Genomic DNA, 21380 nt, shown 5'->3' on the forward strand with positions numbered 1-21380 from the left:
CAGCAGTGATATGTATCCCTCCATTACAGCCTGTTCCTCTTCCTGAATCTGCATGGGAAAAAGTGGTGATTGATATTGTAGGAGCCTTTGATACTGCTCCAAATGACAGCCGTTATGCCATCACTTTAATAGACTATTTCAGTAAATGGCCTGAGGTAGCATTTACATCTCTTCTGCTACAGTAATTAAGTTCCTCTCTTCAGTTTTTAGCAGGGAAGGTAATCCCAAAGAACTGGTTTCAGATAATTGTAGTCAATTTACTTCCCTGTAGTTTGAAACTTTTCTAGCAGAGAGGAACATTTTACACAGAAAGTCACCCCATATTACCCTCAAGCCAATGGGGAAATCGAACGGTTTAACAGAAGTTTGAAAGAGAGTTTGCAAATGGCTAAACTGTAAGGGCAATTGTGGATACCCTTCACTATTAATTTCTTGCAAGCATACCGGGCTATACAACATGCCACAACACAAAGATCACCCGCAGAGTTGCTGCATGGGAAACAGATGAATACTAACCTGAACATTGCTAAATTGTTACAAGTACGACCTGATGCCCCAACCAAGGATGATGTGAGAAAAACAGTTGAACAGAACCAAGCAAAGTATAAGACTTTCACAGACAAGCGGCGGGGTGCAAAGGAACCAAAGTTTGAGTGTGGTTCCTTCATTAGAATACAAAAACCTGGAATTTTATGAAAAGGGGACCATAAATTCACAGCTCCTCTTAAAATCAGAGAGAAGAAGGGACCTTATACTGCTCAACTTTCTGATGGGCGGGTATGGAATGCTTATCTTGCACCTGCCTATGCACCAAGAGGAGATTATGCCAACTTCCAGTCTGCATTGGATGACTTCACCATAGTATCAACACAACAAGACATTGCACTGGAACCAGGGCTTGAGAGACGGCCTGTCAGACCCAGACGACCATCTGTCTGGGCTACAGACTATGTTATGTAGTATCTACAGTGTTTTCAGTGTAATATTTCTGCCAACAGTATAGTGTCTTGTTTCATATTTGTTCCTGTGGTTAGAACGTTTGTTTTAATTGGGAGAGTTTCTTAAGAGAGGAGGGAATGTGGTGTTCAGATGCTGCTTGTAATTATTAGAACTGGGAGCACTGGCTGTTGGGAGTCTGAAAGGACAGGAAACAGGAAGCGGGGGGGGGGGCGTTGAGGAGGTGGAGTGAGAGCTACTGAGGGTGCAGCAGTAGCTTGGTAAAGAGATTTCCACTTTAAGAATAAAGGACTGTTCAAGTTTGTTAGTACCTTGCCTGGTTGTTACAACAATAGGCCGTTTGCACCAATCGCAGGGCTTAAGGCCTGGGGACCGGGGCATGTCCCGTCCCCTGGCCGAGTCCTGCTCGGGACTAATGAAGAGTTTGAAAACTACTACCAAGGGTGACTATATACAACTATATTACAGGTATTCAAAGTTCACAAGAACAGAAAAGGAATCAACGCTAGCCGAAGCAGCAGATGTTCCAGCACCGTGACTGGCAGCAAGAAGGAACCGAGGGTGGAGGGAGCCGGTGGCGCCCCTTATACCGTGCCATGCGGGCTCCACTCCAGAGGGTGTCAGAGCCAGTCCCCTATGGATATTGCTGAGGGAAAAACTTCCAGCACCAGTGCATGTGGCGAGCACACACAGACCTAATATGGAATGGACGTGAGCAAGCACTTGAAGAAGAAAAAAAGTTTTAATGGAAAATTTTCAACCAGACCTAACTAAAATGCATCTAGGAACAAATAATGTAGGTCACATTTAAACAATGGGGGACTGTATCCTGGAAAGAAGTGACTCTGCAAAGGTCTTGGAGGATAAACAACGTGTGTTCTCAGTGCAACACTGTAGCTGAAAGGGCTAATGTGATCCTTAGAGGTATAAGCAGGGATTATCAGGAAGGAATAGGTGGTGTTCTTACCTCTGCATATGGCATTAATGAGACGAGGACTGGAGATGGTGTCCAGTTCTGGTGTCCACACTTTAAAATGGAAAATTGAAAAATTGGAAAGGGCTCAGAAAAGAGTTACAATGATTGAGTATGGAAAACTTGCTTTATAGTGAGAGACTAAAGAAGCTCAATCTATTTAGTTTATCAAAGAGAAGGTTAAGAACTGACTTGATCATATCTACAAACACCTACATGGGGAGATTTCCGATATTGGGTGGTTCTAATCTAGGAGACAAAAGCAGAACAAGAGTGAATGGTTGGAAGCTGAAACTAGACAAATTCAGACTAGAAATCAGGTATACATTTTTACCAGTGAGTGTAATTAACCATTGGAACAATTTACCTAGCCATGTGGTAGAGTCTCTGTCACATCTCATCTTTAAATCAAGACTAATAAAACTCTCTAAAATATGCTGTAGCCAAAACAGAAGTTATGGGCTTGATGCAGAAATTACTGGATAAATTCCTATGGCCGTAACAGCCTCTTCAGATCTAAGCATCTCTATAATGGGGTGGTACCCACCTCTCACAGTGCCTCTTGGGTCAAGTGTGTGGGTGCCTGCAGTTGTTCTTAATGTCTCAGCTCACAGTGCTCCCTGTAGGCCACTGTGCTTGTCAGGTGGGTCTTCAGTGACTCAGCCCTCCAGCCAAGTCATACACAGTCCATATGCAAAGAAACAACCCCCTTCTGGATTATAAAACCAAAATGTCTTGCAGCCTTCCCCAGGCTCAGTCCTTTAAGAATCCAACCAGGCCCATCATGGTACCCCTCCATTGGCAACATCTCTTTAGTTCTTCCCAGGCTCCTGTCCTCAGTCTGATCAACAGGGCCTATCTTAGTACGCTAGTTGGCCAGCTTATATGCGAAGGTTCCTGCTCTGAGATGGAGCAGCACCCCCAGGGCTTCCTCTCTGGAGGTTCTTCATCTGCCTTTTAGTACTCTGACCCTTGCTCTCTGGATGGGTCAGTCTCAGTTCAGCCCCCTTCTGGGGGCCTCACAGGTCCATGTATAGTCCCTTCCCTTGGCCTGTCTAAACTCCCTTCTCCTCAGGGCACAGTCACTTCCCCAATGGCTGTTGGGGGATAGGCAGAACTTGGGCCTACCCACTACTCCGGGTCCAACTAGGGAAACTAAGTAGCAACCACGTACCACATCCCTTTATCTAACTGCATTTCCCTGGGCCACTTCCCGGTAGCCCATCTTAACTGAGTCCTGGCAGCCAGTCAGAAATTATTCCCTCACTTCATCACCAGCAAATAACTGCCTTAGCCCTCGCTGCCCACCAGGAGTAACTCTTGCTTCCCCAGTCACTGCTAGCAGGCTGATCTGTTCAGGCCTTTCAGCTCCTTTTATATGAGCCTGCTGGGCCCTGATTGGCTGCTCCCTGCAGCCCCTCTCATTGGCTCTGTCCCACAAGCTGCTCTACGCAGGTTGGAGGACCTCTCTATTGCTCTTTTCTGGGGCAGGGTGAGGCAGGGCCATGAGGCCTCCAGCAGAGAGTCTTCGGACCTAGTCTATTCTGTCACAATCTCCTACTTAAAAAGCTAGTTTTCAAAAAACAGTGTCACTGTACACGTCAGACATGTATTTAATCAGCAGTTACTCTAATAGCAAATAATCCAGTTATGTAACAATACAAACACTGAAATCAGGCTTCAGTGGACACCACGATCAGGTCAGACTAGAGAGAATCATAAAAATAGATGACCTATCAATGACCCTTCTAGTCCTACAAGTCCAGTCCCCTGCATGGAGCAGGACTAAATATTATCTAGATCATCCCTGACAGGATGGAGGTTCTACAATCTCCATACAGATAATTAACTATCCTGCCTCGGCCCCTGACCACAGCCCAGCTGCGGCTCTGCACGCAGCCCCGGTTTTGGCCCCAGCCCCAGCTCCAGCCCCTGGGCATGGCTCTGTTCCTGCATAATTCACTTGGTGCATTAATATACCAACATCTAAGATGTAAGTTAGATTTTCCCCCTGTATTCCCTCATCTCCTCTTTGTGCTTGCTGTGATTGCCAACATTCCCCCCAGATTCCAACCCTTCACCCAGGTCTCCATGTTCTGGGCCTACCTGTGGGCTTGTGTCTCCTGCCCAGATCAAACCTAGTTTAAAGCCCTCCTCATTAGGTTAGCCAGTCTGTATCGGACAATACCCTTCTTCCTTGATACATGGACCCCATCTCTGCTCAGCAATTCTCCTCAGAACAACAGCCCATGTTTAAGGATGCCGAAGTCCCCCTGGCGACACCATCCACACAGCCAGGCATTCACCTCCACCATGTGTCTGTCTCTGTCTAAGCACCTACCCTTGACTGGATGGATTGATGAGACCACCACCAATCAAACGTTCCCTTCAGGCCTTATCATCTACAAACTCATTCTCATTCGACCGCAATTTTGGAGCGCTTTCAGGAAAGCAAAGAGGCTCCACGGTACTATCAGCACTGCAGCCCAAACTGTCCCCAGGCTGCCTTATATATATGTTGAACAGGAGTGCAGACATAGGGAGTCCTGTGGATGTCACGGAACCAGAGGAAGTTGAGGAATTCATTGTAATTGTACTTGCAATGGCCCAGCATGAAACGAAGCTAATCTCTGGCTCTGTTACAGCAAAACAAATGGGCCAAGTAACTCCTCAAACAATTTTAAAAACATTTTAAAATACACAAATAAAGTAGGATAACGTGGAGCCCAACTCACAACTATTCATTCCGTTTTTATGTGCTACTGTGGAGTGGACACTGGGGACCGACTATGGCGTGGGCACTGACTTGGGAATCAGGAGATCTGGGGGCTGTTCCCAGCTCTGCCATTGATTTGCTGAGTGACATGGATGAGTCCCTTCCCCTCTCTGGGCTTCTATTTCCCCTCAGCCCTTTTTCTATTACCTATCTAACACGTTGCTAATGCTGAGTGAAGGCTGCCCAGTGCTGCTGTATGCCCTTACAGAAGGTAGAGAGTTAAGGTACACTCCCCATGAAACCTTAACCCTGTCCTCCTCGAGCGATGCTGCAACAGACTTACTAGCACTCTGCCATTAGAGGCTGTGGCTCGCTGCAGGAACAATGCACACGAGCACTGTAGGACACAATCTAATGCCTTTTCTTTGCTATGGCAACCCTTGGGTGTAGGTCAAGCGTAGCAAATGGAAGCTACCTACACCTGGCCAACCCCAAGCACTGAGCCTACTCCACACAAAGCACCCCACTCTTACAAAATTCTCCTGCAGATTCTCTGAGACATTTCCTTCACTTTCCCCCTCACTAAGCCCATGTCAGCAGTCAGGTGGTAGACAATCTACCAGGAAGTCATCTTTGCTGACACGACTCACAGAACTCAGGGCTCAAATGAAACCTCATCTTTCATGGTACATAAGCACCTTTCCTTGTATCACAGCAACAGCTCTAACAACCTGCTCCAACTAATCCCTCCACCACTGAATACAGAGACACCCAACACAGCTGCAGTGCATGTACTTAAATGCTGGAACACAAACAATGGCACATACTCTTAGCACTTCCTCCTGTCCACTTATTGCGCTACCCTGCTTACCGTATTATTGCCAGCTCCAGGGGGCAAAGTTAAGGTTTTGTTGCCAGGACAGCAAATACCTTTGTGACACTGTGTGCCCCAAAGCAACACCCTGGCATCCCTTTATTCACTACTGTCATTATAATTATACGTTTTGTACAAAGTATGCCTTTCAGAGTGGTAGCTGGGTTAGTCTGTATCAGCAAAAACAATGAAGAGTCCTTGTGGCACCTTGGAGACTAATACATTTATTTGGGCAGAAGCTTTTGTGGGCTAGAACCCACTTCATCAGATGCATGGAGTGGAAAAATACAGCAGCAGGTATATATACATATAGTACATGAAAAGATGGCAGTAGCCTTACCAAGTGGGGGATCAGTCTAATGAGACAATTCAATTAACAGTAGTATACCAAGGGAGGAAATATCACTTTTGTAGCAGTAATGAGGGTGGCCCATTTCAAACAGTTGACAAGAAGGTGTGAGTAACAGTATGGGGAAATTAGTGTTTGTAATGATGCATCCACTCCCAGTCTTTATTCAGGCCTAATTTGAAGGTGTCCAGTTTGCAAATTAATTCTAATTCTGCAGTTTCACATTGGAAACTGTTTTTGAAGTTTTTTTGTTGAAGAATTGCTACTTCTAAGTCTGTTATTGAGTGACCAGGGAGATTGAAGTGTTCTCCTACTGGTTTTTGAACGTTACAATTCCTGATGTCAGATTTGTGTCCATTTATTCTTTTGCAGAGACTGTCCGGTTTGGCCAATGTACATGACAGAGGGGCATTGCTGGCACAAATCACATTGGTAGATGTGCAGGTGAATGAGTCCCTAATGGTGTGGCTGATGTGGTTAGGTCCTATGATGGTGTTCCTTGAATAGATATGGGGACAGAGTTGGCACCAGGGTTTGTTGCAGGGTTAGTGTTTTTGTTGTGTAGTTGCTGGTAAGTATGCCTTGTGAGGTATCATTTCAAAAGTCTTGATATGTTGAACATTAATATCCTGTTGGATTGTATGTGCTGTCATTGTATGTGTGTGTGTTACTGAAAGATGGTAGACAGTACTAATGGCCCATCAACAAAAACAATGGGCCATGGAGATCTTTCCTGTGGACACTTCAGTCAGTTTATGAGTAATGGCTGCTAGGACTCAAAGCATGCAAGGGCATGTGACTAGATTATGTGATACTGGACTCCATCTTGTTGCTTGTACTTTTCCACAAACTGTGCTGTGGGCTTGGCTTGAAACAAAGAAGTTCCCTCCATGTGTCAGAAACTATAAAAAGGGGTGGGGTGGGGAAAATGACAGCCACACTTGGCCTCACTCTCCCTACAACACAACACCTGAGGAACAAAGACTGAAGTGGGAAAAAGGAGGTCCCAGGTGGGAAAGAAGAAAGTCCACCCAGCTTTCACATACAGTCAGGCTGTTTGTACTATTAACAGGGTGAGACACCACTTGATTCAAATCCTATCTAGTTTATAAAGAATTGTGGGAGACGCTGGGCTGCAGAAACAGCAAAATGAATAAATAGGTGATTTAAAATACAGTTTTTACTACAGATTTAGATCAATTTCCCATGGCCTCAGAGTCTGGAGATCAGCCCATGAAATTTTCATATATTAGAGGGGTCAGGAAACAAGATGTCTTCAAAGGTATCAAATTTAACCAATATGTACATCATTCCTAACTAGTGTTGCCAACTTTCTAATTGCACAAAACCTAATATCCTTGCCCCACTACTTCCCCGAGGCCCTGACCCACCCCTTCTCTGAGGCTCCACCCCCACTAACTCCAGGCCCCCTCCCTCACTCACTGGGCTGAGGCAGGAGGTTAGAGTGCAGGACGGGTGAGGGCTGCAGCTGGGGGTGCGGGGTCCAGGGTGGGGCCAGAGATGATGGGTTCAGGGCTAGGGTAGGGGGTTGGGGTTCAGGAGGGATCCAGGCTCCAGGAGAGGGATCAGGGCTGGGGTGCAGGAGGGGGTTCAGGATGTGGGCTCCAGCCAGGCAACACTTACCTCAGGCAGCTCCTGGTTGGTGGTATAGCAGGGCTAAGGCAGGCTCCCTGCCTGCCCTGACTCTGTGCTGCTCCCAGCCAATGGGAACGATGGAGCTGGCACTGGGGGCAGCAGGTGGAGCTTCCTTGATCACCCCTGCGCATAAGGGCTGCAGGGACGTGCCGGCCGCTTTCGGTAGCTGTAAGGAGCCAGGACAGGCAGGGAGCCTGCCTTAGCCCTGCTGACCAGACTTTTAACAGCCTGTCAGCGATGATGACTGAAGCTGCCAGGGTCCCTTTTTGACTGGGCACTCCGGTCGAAAACCGGACACCTAGCAACCCTATTCCTAATTCATGCTCATTTGATACAATAGAAATAGACCAGATAGACAAAAGTGAGTTTAAATGACAGTAAATATTTATTAGATATAAAACTCGAACTATTTTCACCATTACAGGACAAATTTCATTTGGCTACACATAATTTTCTCAAAAAGTTCTATAGCTTATTTAAAAATATCATTATTTGCTGAAAAGCGATAGTAAACAAAAATCTCATTCCTAGGCACAACCAGATTTCCCCACAACACTAACAGGACAAACACGTTCATTCTGTACCAATAGTGAAGCTTCAACAAAATACAGAATATCAGGAACCTATTTTACCAGGACAATGGAAGGGGCAGTCTCATACTTTGGCACATTCAACAAGGTGCCTCTTGGAGAAAATTTCATTTTTGAGGGACTGGAGAGCAGCAATGTATAGATGGTAACTGCTCCCACCATTCAATGCAAGATAGATGAAAAGAAGGAATAATCAAAGGGGTTGCATATTTTGGGGGTGTCCAAGGCTCATCCAGTTCCCATCAAATAAAAGGAAGACCTTTGATTCCACTGAGCACATGTAGTGTTACGAAAATTCCTGGGAAACCTACAGAATAGAAAAAGACCATTTATTCACACTCAGCCCAAACTTTGTTAAGGTGAAGTTAAGGTTGCTATTGTACAGCTGGGCTTGCTATGACCCCAATTTTTGTGGGATTGGGAGTTCCAAACCCCAACATTAGAAAAACTGGACAATGAATCAATGGTGCTGCACAAAGCACCACAGGGGTCCATAAAACTTTATGCTGATGTGAAGCTGTAGTGGGCACAGAGAAATGGTCAGGGAGTTGCTATTGTTATCTCCCTGAGGGAAGAGCTAAGGTTTTGTGCCTGTACTCTTTTATGATTTCCAGGCATTTTGATACCTCCTGGTGCTACAATTTTAATACAGCCAAATGCAAGGTGCAATGGATCTAGGAACCAAAAACATAGCTGATAATTACAGGATGGGGACTGTATCCTAAAAAGCAGGGACTCAGAAAAGAATTTAAGGAATCATGGCAGAAACCAACTGAACAAGAGCTCCCAGTGTGATGTGGTGGCTAACAGCGAAGGCACTCCTTGGATGTATAAACCAGGGAATATTGAATAGAAGAAAGGAGGTGGCTTATTCATGGCACTGGTGAGACTACTACTGATACTGGATCCAGTTCTGGTGTCCACACTTTAAAAATGATGTTGATAAATTTGGGAGAGCTCAGAAAAGAGCTGCAAGAATGATCTGAGATTTGGAAAGCCTACCTTATAGTGAGGGATTAAAGCTCTATTAAGTTTATTCAAAGAAAGATTAAGAGGTGATGATCACAGACTACAAAGACCTACAGAGGGAGAAGATTTCCGATAGCAGAGCTCTTTTATCTCCAAGAAAGAGGAAGACAAAGATCCAAAGGCTGGGATCTGAAGCTGGATAAATAGACTGAAAATAATGTACTTACCTAGGTATTCATATATCCCCCCCGACAGCATCTGAGCACTGCACACTCATTAATGAAGTTCATCTTCTGAAGTCCCAACCCTCCTGTGAGGGTGTTATCCCTTTTTCACAGATGGGAAACCAAGGCACAGCATAGAGTAAGGACTGGTTTACATGGGAAAGTTACATGTGCTTATGGTGAGAGTTTAAACCAGGTTAGGTAAACTGGTGCAAAAAGGTTTTGTGGACACTTATTTTGGTATAAATCAGATTTATTTTGGTTCATCTTAAGTCAATTAGGGACAGGTTTAACCTAAGCAAAACCTAAACCAAAACAAGTGTGTCCACACAGGGGTTTGCAATAATTTAGTTAACTTGGTTTAAAAACCAGTTTAAGTTAAATTTGCGGAACTCACTCATATAGACAAGGCCTAAGAAATCTTTTCCTCAGCTAGGAGACCTGGCTTCAGTTTCTGAATTCCAATCTGTTGGATCTTTTGTTCTTTACAAAACAAATAAAATATGAAGAATCTTCACAAACACAGCTGAGTCCCAAATAACCATGTTTACTGAATGTACACAAACATTCCAGGTCTAGCTACCCATACTGCTTCTCTGATTGGTTTCTGACAGCTTCTAAAAACACAGAACACAGTGAGTACACTAGAGGGCCCACAAACTATTTAAAGGGATACTGTCCTATTCCATACACTACACAATTCTTTTTCTCCAAATAAGGTTTGAGGGCTATTAGCTACTGGAACAACTTACCTAGGGTGTTGTGGATTCTCAATGCCTTAAGATTGGATGCTCTTTCTAAAAGACCTGCTCTAGCTCAAGCAGAAGATAAGAGGTCAATGCAAGAATCACGGAGTGAAATACTATGGCCTGTGTTGTGCAGGTCAGACTAGATTATCACAATGGTTCTTATTGGCTAAAAGTAGATGACTGTGACTCCTTGAATTGGGGTCCGGTTCTACGTTGGTCATGGCCCCAGCATAGAGTAATACAGTCTTCAGGTTACCCTAGTCTATGGCAGCTGGTGTAGCTGGGCACAGAGTATTCTTCTCAAGCCCCCAGCCTGCTCTGACAAAGGCCCTGTGCAGAAGACTGAAGGAGAAAGGTAGTACAAGGAGCTAGTTATGCTGGCTCTGTACCCACTAGGGACTCTCCTGCACCAGGAGAATGCCCTGCTGGGGAGATCCAGCACCAGGTCACAGCAGCGAATCTAGTCCAATTAATTTAAAGCTACAGCAAGGAGAAGCTTTTAACAATGACATTGATGAGCAAATGGAAAATGTTTCCATGGGAGGCACTTGTAGCACTGCTGCTGGAAATCCTCATGTCAAGGCTTTGAGATGGTCAGTGATTTTGCCACAGTGCAGGGGCGTAGACTAAGAGTATGTATACAAAGGCAGCCTGTGGAAGAGAGACTCCCAGCCTGGGCAGACAGACTTGGGTTTGTGGGGCTTGTGCTAGTGCTCTAAAATTAGCTGTGTGGACAACAGTGTGACGTTGCGGCTCAGGTGGGAGCTCGGATGCTGAAGCCTTGGGAGGCAGGTAGGCTTCAGAGCCTGAGTTCCCAACCAAGCCACAACGTCAAAGTGCTGTCTATGCAGCTATTTTTAGAGCAATGGTGCGAGCCTTACAAACCCAAGTCTGTCTGCCCAGGCTGGGAGTCTCTCTTCCGCAAGCGGTGTAGACATACCCAAAGTGACCTTGAAGAGGTTCCTTTTAGGTCAAAGGATTCTATGAATCACCCTCCACACTGAACCAAGATTGGATCTCAACCTTTGGTTGGTCTTTTTTGTGCAATGCTGCATTTCCACCATATCTGATCTGAAGATTTGGCAAAAGCGTTTTCACAGCATCACACAGGTCTGCAAAGTCTTTGTTCGCAGGGATCTCCTAGAGGGAGAAATCATCACAGATCAGTGTACAGTACGATTTACCTTTTCTCAAAAGGTAAGTATCACAACAGCAAAGGTAGGCATCACAACACATTCTTGCTGTCAGGCATCCATGCAACTAATGCAAGCTCTGACAAAGCTCTTTCAGCTCAGTGAGCTGTCATCGACCAGTTCACCAGCAAGTGGCAATACCAAAGCTCTGGTGGATATAAAATAAAACATAAAACAAACTAGCTCCCAATATCAGGAGAAGAACAGGAAACACAAAGATGATGAGGAAAAGGATCAAAGGTAGCTGACAAATCAAGAAGGGAGGACGTGAGATTCCAAGCAAGCAACTCACAACTCTGTTGAGGGCTGTGTCTCTAGAATGATCAAAGTACAAAGTGGCTGGAATGCAAAAAACATGGCACAACGGTGAGATAGAAAATGCAATAAACAGCCTGTCCACAGAGTTCACACAAAGTCTGAGGAGGGACTCAGGAAAGTGCTGGAATAGAAAGCAGGCTCAGGAGAAGGGTTTGTAAGAACATGAGGAACAGCATTTGAAAGGAGGTACTGGAGACAGATGGGGGTTTGTAAGTGCAGGAAGGATAGTCAGTTCTTTCTTTGGCTGAAGAATACATTTGGTCTGTTTCAGCCAGTCAGAATGCAACAGGTCACTAAAAACAGGGAGGAACTGTTGCTCTATTATTAATAAGTGAGAGCATTATAACCTGTGTTTTTCTTTATAAATTAGAAATAAGCCATCAACAAAAACATTTGGAAAAGGCAATTTTATAATAACCACAACACCATTCACCAGGTGAAGGGCTATTTCGCTTTCTGGCAAACTTTAACATTAAATAGAAGGAGACCCTCTGTTAAAACCAGATGGTGGTTTATGATGTAACTACAGAAGTCAGACAGCTAAGTTATGGGTACCACAGTATCTGCAGCTCAGTCAAAATAGGTCTAACTACAAATATTTGGTCTTTGTTCAACGTGCTATTATGCCATGTTGCATAGTTACAATGTGGTGGAACTATGCTATTTGTAGAAACAATCATTCTGAATGTTCCGACTTGGGGCCTTCATAATCCACCCTCCTTTTTCAGTCACACATTCCTTTGGGATTTCATTTCCCTGTATTTTTACAGGCAAAAATAGAGAAAAAGAGAAAGGTGCCAGTATCTGTTTCAAATCTGTGTCTGACTTGTTAGTAAATATTAACTTATGATTTTTGTATGTTAAATTGTAATATTTATATACTAATGAAAAGTCTATTTTATGTATCTATATATTTATTGCCCTATATATATGGAAAGTTCTTTGTCCTTCAATTGAACCTAATGGGTGAAAGGAAAATTAACTCAATAATGGAGTGGGTGTAGTCTTTTAACCCTACTTTTTACCCTGACTTTACTAATAAGTCTCGGTATCCAGGGAAGAGATCCCTCAACCTAATGAAGTGTCTACAAAAGTATATGAGAAACAAAACCGGGTGGGTTCTGTAATGGACAAAATAATGATGCATTGAAAGAGGTTTTTAACTCATTAAGAATTGTTGGTGTCATAGCTGTTAGTAATAATGATTGATGAGTAAAAAGAAATCTCTCATCCAATCAGGTAAATTGTGGATCATAAAAGAAATTCTGCCAGCAATTAGGAAAACAGAACATAGTAAAATTAATTGTGAGAAAGTACTTTTCCCTCCAAAAAGGAGCTTCATCTCACACCCAATAAAAGGAAAGAGGGTTGGAAAGTTAGTTTGGGAATGAACACGGTCAGCATTCCACCAAATACAGAAGAAGGGACCAAACTACCTTCACTTCACCACCATCCCCTGTAGATAAAGTATGTCTTCCTTCTGTATAGTGTTGTATTAATCTTTGATTAAATAATTCCATTTGAGCCTGACAATATCAAATCGTTATTAAATTCACACATGCAACAGACTGTGCACACTCCCAGGCTAGACAGCACATTTAGATCAACACCCCGCCTTGCAGATGGTCTCAGAATGCACCCAGCAGCTCTGGCAGCCCACAGTGCCAGTGGACTCTCTTAGCCTTAAGTCACTGTATGAATGCATCCTAGGTCACTTGTGACTAGAAGTCATTACTGAATGGTCACAGATGGCAAGGACCAGCTGCCAAACTTTAGGAGAGAGGCTCTGGAGTGGATGGACCACAGACTGAATTCCCATCTCACCTAGTTACAGGGGTGAGGCACATGCATAGGGTACTGCGAGGAAGCTTGCATGAACACTGCCCATGCCATACCTGTTGGCAAAGGCCTGCCTTCCTCAGAGCTGTCAGTTTGGCACTTTTCACCAGTGGGAGAATGTACTCTCAGATAAAGGTCTTTGAGCCTCAACATCCTCAAGGATTATGAGCTGAGGGCCACTTTGTTTTAATGAATATGGGACTCAAATCTTTATAAAACTATTTGGTTCTTCACAGACCAGGTGTGACAGATTTTTCTAGAGGTTTCAGGATGTGCAGTAGCTCAAATTCCTTCCAGGTTCTGCTATTTTAGTAAGACAAGGCCAGGTCTAATGTGTAAAGGCCAGTGCCTATGCATCTTAACTGGACATCCATATCTTAGAGCTGGGCATTCAAAATTGGCATGTAGGGACATAAAACAGGCATTTATGCATCTACATGCCACTCTGAATATCCAAGGGTGATGTTTGGACACGTATTTAGGTGCCCATGGTTTCAAGTTGGGGGCCCATCCACATATGGTCCTTTAGCTTACAGTGACCTGCAATGATGGTGCTGCTGTAATTCACGTTGATAGCACTGTGTTATTTACAGTTCAGACTGGTCTCCTTTGGAAAGACCAAACTTTCCCCTGCCCCTCCCCCCCCCCCCCGCTGTTTAACACTTACTGAGAAGTCAAGGATTTCTACCACGGCACCAGAATTTGCTTGTATAGATTTGAGAATCCCAAAGCAGCCTTCACTCTGCATGGGATTTCTGGCCATCTAAAAAGGCAGACACAGGAAACAACAATAGGAACAATACAGATTGCAAGTTTTTAATTAATGCACCTTTTTTTCACACCACAAACTGCAGCTGTCTTACAGAGGAAAATCAGCCTTCTCAAGTGTCTTCAGGCACATGCCATGGGCATGAGACAAAAGCAGAAACTCACAGTGATAAGAATGGATGGTGATAACTATTTGAAAAATCTCACATCTACAACAACAAAACTTGTTAAAAAAGTTTACTTTTGTGGATCATCAAGATTTTCCCAGGTCTCACTAAAGCAACTACATAACCTTATTATGGTCACCTTGTCCTCCCTCAGCGTCCACAACTCCACTCTCTCCTGGTTCTCCTCCTCCCCATCCCATCTTTCAGTGAGGGTTCCCACCAGGCTCCATCCTTGCCTTTCTTCCTTTTCTCCCTTTACATGCCATCACTGGCTGCCTTTACTAAAGTGTATCTTAGTTACACATCCTTGAACCTGACCTCGACTGTACATTTTACATCAGTACAAGATGCTTTGCTGCATCCAGCTTCCACTGGGCAATGCGGAAAAAACTGTCAGGGAGCTGGTTATGGCTTCATAATTCTCTGCTTGACCCTGTTGGCCACTCTGCCAAATGCAAGCTGCCAGTGGTCCCCAAAGGGCAACAAACCAGCTGGGAATATCTAAAATGCCATGCATCTGGTCATACCCACTCTCCACCCCTCCATGACCTTCTTAACCCGAGTGTCAGGAGCTCCCTTTGTGCTGTCTGAGGAATGGAAAGGAAGAGGAACAGAGCAGAGCATCTACCACACTGTGCTGAGCTGAGGGACACGTCAGACACCCAGTGGCCATTAACCACGTCTCCCTCCTGCTCCCAGATGTGTAAAGCAAACGTGGCTGCTGTGTAAGCAGGTGAAAAACAAACGTGGCTGCCATGTAAGCAAGTGACAGCAGAGGCTAGGAAGATCAACCTCCATATTGGAAGGTGCTAGACTGCAGGGCAGAACAGGGAGCAGCAGGCTACAGGCTCTGGTTCACATAGGGGGAGGGGTATAGAATATCATAGAATATCAGGGTTGGAAGGGATCTCAGGAGGTCATCTAGTCCAACCCCCTGCTCAGAGCAGGACCAATTCCCAATTTTTGCCCCACATCCTTAAATGGCCCCCTCAAAGATTGAGCTCACAACCCTGGGTTTAGCAGGCCAACGTTCAAATAAAATGCTTGAATTCCAAAGACTGTTGAATACAAGCACTCCTTGTCTACATGAGACCATCTTCATGCTGCATTTCACAGGAGCAGCCAGAGACTGATGCTAAAGGCTCCCCTGTTGTTACTGCAGAATGGCTCACGCAGGATCTGATTCAATAAGCACTCATGCCAGTGACATTTTAAATATATACTTTATTGTGTTTTCCAAGATCTGCTTTAAAAAAAAGCTACTCACATTAAGTCTCTTCAGAGTCTGGTTTTCTTTCAGGCCTACTGCAAAGCGCAGAGCTCCTTCCAGTGAAATGCGGTTATTGCTTATAACAGAGAAAAGGTAGACTTCTTACATTTTTCATTCCGTGTTCCCAACCCACCAAGCCAGAGCCATGCTGTCATGGAGACATTTACTACAGTATGGGCAACAGGAGAACAACATGCTTTACAAACTCACATGAAGGTACAGGGAGCCACTTCACCCACCACTGACATGTGAACACATCTGGCCGGGCATTAATTGCAGCAGGTTAACAGCTTTCCACACACAATTTGAAGGAGAAGTGACAAAGAATCCCATCTCCAACTGAAGTTGCAGGGAGTAGACGCACCTGTCTGGGACACCTGTGTTAATGTTCCTGCTCTCACGGAAAGTGCTGCAAGATCTTTAGTGACCCTGAATGCTCATGGCCTCGGTGTTAAATCTCATCTGAAGAACAAGCTCCAGCAGCACAGCATTCAACAGCTACACCACTTCCTGAAGTGCACAAGTTTCCCATCCAAATACTGACCCTGATTGGCCCTGCTTAGCTCATGTCTATTTCTGAGCATTCGCTTTTATTGTTAGTATAACAATTAAAACCTCAGTGTTTGTTCCCTGAAATTTTAGTTTTGTAAGTATATCCAGATAGCCGCCAGTACAGCAGCAGCCACTGTCTGCTCTTTGGGAGCTTAGGTCCCACTGGCACCGGATGGGAGGTTCATTGCCAGCTTGCCTGTGGGATTTTACACTGCAGGGAGTACTTGGCCACTACCCTCTTGCTCACAGCCTGTCTCATGACCATTTCTGGTTATGTTCATGGTCTCCATAACTGCATCTCTCTGAAAATTACCTGGTCTCACAGCTCTCCCACTAACTTCACCAGCCTCCATTGTTTTCTTGACTCTCCCTTTGCTGAGCCAACCAGCCTCCCCTTTGAATTGATTCCTATCATAACATTATGTCCACTGTAAGCCCTATCAAATCAACAATACTTCTCACACCTAACTATCCTTAGTATATAGGCCAGTCCCAGGCCTCCAAGTACATAGGCCAGTGCTTTGAAGAACAAAGGAACTTGTCCAGCTCTCACTGTGAGCACAAACATCTCATGCTGCACAAGGTGCCCTCTAAGCCCCAAAGTCCCATTTCACTTTTCTTCTCATTTCCAGAGATGCTAGTAACCCTAGATCCTTATCACGAAATTTCTTTCTATCCATCCTCCCCAGCCAGATGGAATTAATTTATTTCCTTCCCAATTTAAGATTGTAATGATATCACCTTGACCCCAGTAATCCTCCTCACTCCTTTACATCATCGCTTTCTCTGGGGCCACGAGCCTGACTACAGAGCTTGGGCCCTGGCAGTAGGACAGTAAATAACAGATGCCAACAGATCTTCCCCACCTAGAAATTTCATGGCCAAACTTCCATTACATGGCATTCCCTTTGTCATCTTAGCGCCAGCAAGACTGTCCCGCCTTACACATAAAACTGAGGTCAGTGGCTGCTCAGGATTTCAGCCACCAGAGAGTGGCTCTCACTTTGAAGCATGGGATGTATTACATCATGATCTAAGCCTGACTCACCTAATGTTGAGCTCTTCTAGCACATTGTTGACTTTAAGGGCCTCCCCCAGGGCAGCTGCTCCGTTGTTGCTGAAGCCATTGTAGGAAAGGTCCAGAACTCTGAGGAACATGTTTGCCTGTGGAACAAGCCAGAATTATTGGAAAAAACCTCACCGTAGTTTGAGACAGAAACAGCCATCTGCATGACCCTTGCAGAATGACCTTCCATGGACCATGCTTCCAAACCACAGTTAAAAATAAATGCAAAGGGAAAGTGAGCAAGAGGAAGAGAATGAGCAAAGGACATTTCATACCAACAACCGTAACTAGTGGTGGGTGAACCTCAGAAAAATTCTCTCTCCCTAAAGGACCGTCCTAAAATGTCAGACTTCCCTCTTCCTTCAACCCCTCTCCTCTCCCTTGGAAGGTCTCACCTGTAGAACACAGGTCTGGCAGCTTCTTGACTTGACCACAGCTGCCGTTTGATCTGAATACCACATGCAAGTAGGTTGTGAGACTCACAGAGTACAACACAAAGGATTAATGGCTGCTGGAGTCCAGTAGCTGGACCCAGAAAGAATCTCACAAGTAGGGGAGTTGTGCGGCGGGAATATCTATTGGCTGAGGGGGAGCTAGTGGCTAATGAGCACAATTCATTGAGGGAGCTACTGGATGGTTCGCAAGACAATGGGATCCACACTGTTGGCTCCATGCTCAGTGCAGTCCCCAGCACCTGGTCAAACTCCTTGTAAAAGGGGCAGGATGACAGCTAAGGAAGGAGCAGTAAAGGGTAAGAGAGTGCTGAGTGAACAGTCTGGGATGGGATAGCACCACTGAGCTCAGTCTGGATGCCTCCAGTATTGCTAACCCGGACAGTTCAAGTCATGAGTCAGACACCAAAATATCATGCAATCAGCCCCCCCCAAAATCACAAAATCAAGAAGGATTTTTTTAAGGCGCTTTTCTGGTGGCCGGGGCAGTTCCTTCAGGAATATCAAGCCTGGTCTTCTTTGTGCAGGACAACTGCTTCCTGAACTAGATAATGGCAGCCCTCATCTGAAAGGAAAGGAGTGTTGATGTTGAGTGGGCAGCTCGAGTTAAATAGGTATTAACAAAAATAAAAACAGAAAAACCCACAGCTTTTAAATAATCTGACTAGAAATCTCTTCCTCTTTCAACTGTGTAGGTCTCAATCTCTTGTGATGTCATAAACTCGTTATTTCACTCCACCACAGATTCTTCCAGCAAAACAAGAAAGTCAAAATTGGAGATTTCCAGTGTAAATATCTACCTATATTAACAACATACACACACAAAAGCCAGGCTGAATATCTTCAACAGAATGAAGCAAAAAACAAAACAAAAAAGGAAGAATTGTGTCTCCTCTGCAGCTCATTATTCTCTTGTTGGCCCTCCTTCCTCACCAACCTTGCAAGATGCACCATATAAAATGGTTAAAAAAAAAAAAGTAATGCAATGTACTGTATTAGATAAATAATCTGATAATTAAAAACAGCATGATAAAAGCACATGCATAACTGGACAGAAGTAAAGTTGCACACAGCCTGAGCGTTGGCATTTCCTGGCCATCCTAAAAGTACTCACCAGTTTTATGAATGGAATTTAAGGTGGCTTTTTAATTTTTTTTTAAGAAACAAATTCCAATCTAGAATTTAATCTTGTACTACTAATTTAATCTGGAATGGATTTCAATTATCTGATTTTAAAAAAATAATTAAGTCAGGTTGAGGCTTTATAAAACCAGCTTGAAAATTTATGCTATTTATAAATATTAATTGAAATCTGCAATGAATTAAATTATGAATGCTTTTTTTTTAAATGCAACTACTAGTAGGAGATTTTACTTGAATTTTATAAAACTGCTATAGACAAAAATCAAAATATTGAAAATTAAGGCCCGATCCTGGAAACCAGATTGGAATATAACTTTAATCAACATGAATAATCCTACCCATTCACTGGGGCCACTTGTGGTCTTAAAGTAAGCATACCAAAATGATTTAATATTAACACTGTAAAATTATTTAGACTTATTCAATTACACATTAATAAAGTTACTAACTTTGGAATACACGCAGCCCTACATTTTCAAAACCAGGAGCCCTAAAGTTAAGCTCCTAAACTCAAATTTAAGTCCCCACGAGTGGGATTTTCAAAAGCACCTAAATGATTTACGAGCACAAGTCCCATCAACTTCAAACTGCATACAGGGAGCTGTACAGCCTTGAAACATTTCAGCTTGTGGAAGTGCAGTACGTCGGCAGGTGGGCTGGTTGCGAATATAGCCCAGGCGGTTTGCTTATCAATCTGTGAAGTTTGTGCTGGTCTCACAGTAAGGATGTTACTAAGGCCCTGGATTGGTCTTTTTCAGGACCAATAAGCATTTTGCGTGTGAAACCTCACAATGGGGGGAGAGGGAAACTATGTATAATCGGAAATTCTACTAACATTCATTTCAGCAATTTAAGAATATAAAATGGGGAGAAAGTAATGAACTTCAAACTGCAAATGGAAATAAAAATCAAGATTTAATTTTTTTAAAATTGATTTTTAAAATCATGATTTTTATCTCCCTGATTTCAAGGCCTATACATTTCCAGATTTCACAGTGTTTTATGTTCAGGTCATGATGGCAGCGTCCACCCAAACAGATGACGCTTAACGTGAGTATTACAGGGTGCAAAGACAGGAGATATCACAGACTTCCTACCTCGAAGCCTCTGGCTAAGGCAGCTGCTCCTTGGCTACGGAAGTAGTTCCAGCTGATATTAAGCTTCTTTAGTCCAGTGTTTTCTGCTATTGCCATTCCAAGAACCTCACCTTATGAAACAAGTTAAGAAAAAATTGTAAAAAGACCCAGGAAAGGATCAGGTGGTTCAGCTGGGCAAGAAGCTCAGGTAAGGGTAGGAAACTCTTTGGGTGAGAAATGTTCTCTTTTATGCATCTTGTGGCACAAGCCCAGAGCAGGAGCTGCAGGAAGAGCCAGAAAACAGGCCCCATGTAGTCAGAGACCACTGAGTGCACATAATGTGGTACAAGAATAAGTCCCCATAAGGCGAAACAGAGCTCAACAGGTCTGTAACCAGAGCAGGGCCATTCTCATGGGCTGGCTGAAGTCCAGACCCAGTAATGCCTATACCACACAAAATAGCTCTGCTCCTCAACCCTGTGCTCCCTCGTGCCACCCTCAAGTGAGATTACAACCGTTGAGAGGTTTCCTCTGTGCAGAAGGCTCAGTAGGATTGAAACAGATAAGGAGGGGAGGAGGTTTCAGGGAGGAGGAAGACGACATCAGGATTAACTGGGGGAATAAAGCAACAGACCAGGAGGGAAAAAGAGGAAGAGAGTGCAGAATGGCTGGCGGAGAGGATGGGAAAGGGACACAGCATCAGCCTGCAGGAAAACCAAAGGAGAAGCAGAGCTCATCACTGAGCTCCCGGAGGCCAATACCATCAAATCGCACAGTGCTGCATCTACAGTACCCCAAATTCGACCCAGGAAGGTCAATTTTAGCGCTACTCCCCTCCTCGGGGAGTACAGCAGTCGATTTTAAGAGCCCTTTAGGTCAGCTGAACAAAGTTGGTTGCGTAGACGCATTCCTTATAAATTCGACCTAACCTCATAGCGTAGAATGGGCCTGAGAAATCAGTAGAGACAGAGCCAGTAACAAATGGGTGGCCCTGAAAGAAGGAGGGGAGGGAGGGAGGGAGATGGGTAGGATTGGAAGGAAGGAATCAAAGTAAGGAGAAAAAAAGCCCCAAACCTCTTCCAGTCCTAGAAAGACTCTCTGGCCCCTCAGGGTTCTTAGCCCTGATCTACACTAGGAGTTGAGGTCGAATTTAGCAGCGTTAAATCGATTTAACCCTGCACCCGTCCACATGAAACACTTTTTTTCAACTTAAAGGGCTCTTAAAATCGATTTCCTTACTCCACCCCGACAAGGGGATTAACGCTGAAATCGGCCTTGCCAGGTCAAATTTGGGGTACTGTGGATGCAATTAGACGGTATTGGCCTCCGGGAGCTATCCCAGAGTGCTCCATTGTGACCGCTCTGGACAGCGCTCTCAACTCAGATGCACTGGCCAGGTAGACAGGAAAAGGCCCGCAAACTTTTGAATTTCATTTCCTGTTTGGCCAGTGTGGCAAGCTGCAGGCGAGTCCAGAGCTC

General features: G+C 44.4%; 1 protein-coding gene and 1 long non-coding RNA gene across 11 annotated transcripts in view; one reads left to right on the forward strand and one right to left on the reverse strand.

The window, feature by feature from the left end:
- Positions 1 to 21380, forward strand: part of LOC122456805 — a 29764-nt gene that overhangs the window by 7466 nt on the left and 918 nt on the right. Inside the window, exon 2 of the long non-coding RNA XR_006275884.1 lies at positions 10846 to 10849. This is a non-coding gene — a long non-coding RNA (uncharacterized LOC122456805). The remainder of the gene's footprint in view (positions 1 to 10845; positions 10850 to 21380) is intronic.
- The window catches only part of LRRC74B (leucine rich repeat containing 74B), a 28129-nt gene continuing 15071 nt past the window's right edge, over positions 8323 to 21380 (reverse strand). For 4 of the 10 annotated variants that reach the window (XM_043498159.1, XM_043498163.1, XM_043498160.1 and 1 more), the window contains 5 exons: positions 19923 to 20032; positions 17213 to 17328; positions 15610 to 15688; positions 14075 to 14170; positions 8323 to 11197 (listed from right to left, as the gene is read on the reverse strand). In XM_043498159.1, the coding sequence (XP_043354094.1) occupies positions 11039 to 11197; positions 14075 to 14170; positions 15610 to 15688; positions 17213 to 17328; positions 19923 to 20032 (560 nt within the window). In that variant the 3' untranslated portion in view covers positions 8323 to 11038. The remainder of the gene's footprint in view (positions 11198 to 14074; positions 14171 to 15609; positions 15689 to 17212; positions 17329 to 19922; positions 20033 to 21380) is intronic. The other 6 variants (XM_038373807.2, XM_043498161.1, XM_038373805.2 and 3 more) reach the window with 3 other exon arrangements.

Source organism: Dermochelys coriacea, chromosome 15, assembly GCF_009764565.3.
Source record: "Dermochelys coriacea isolate rDerCor1 chromosome 15, rDerCor1.pri.v4, whole genome shotgun sequence".
Taxonomy (NCBI): Eukaryota; Metazoa; Chordata; order Testudines; family Dermochelyidae; genus Dermochelys; species Dermochelys coriacea.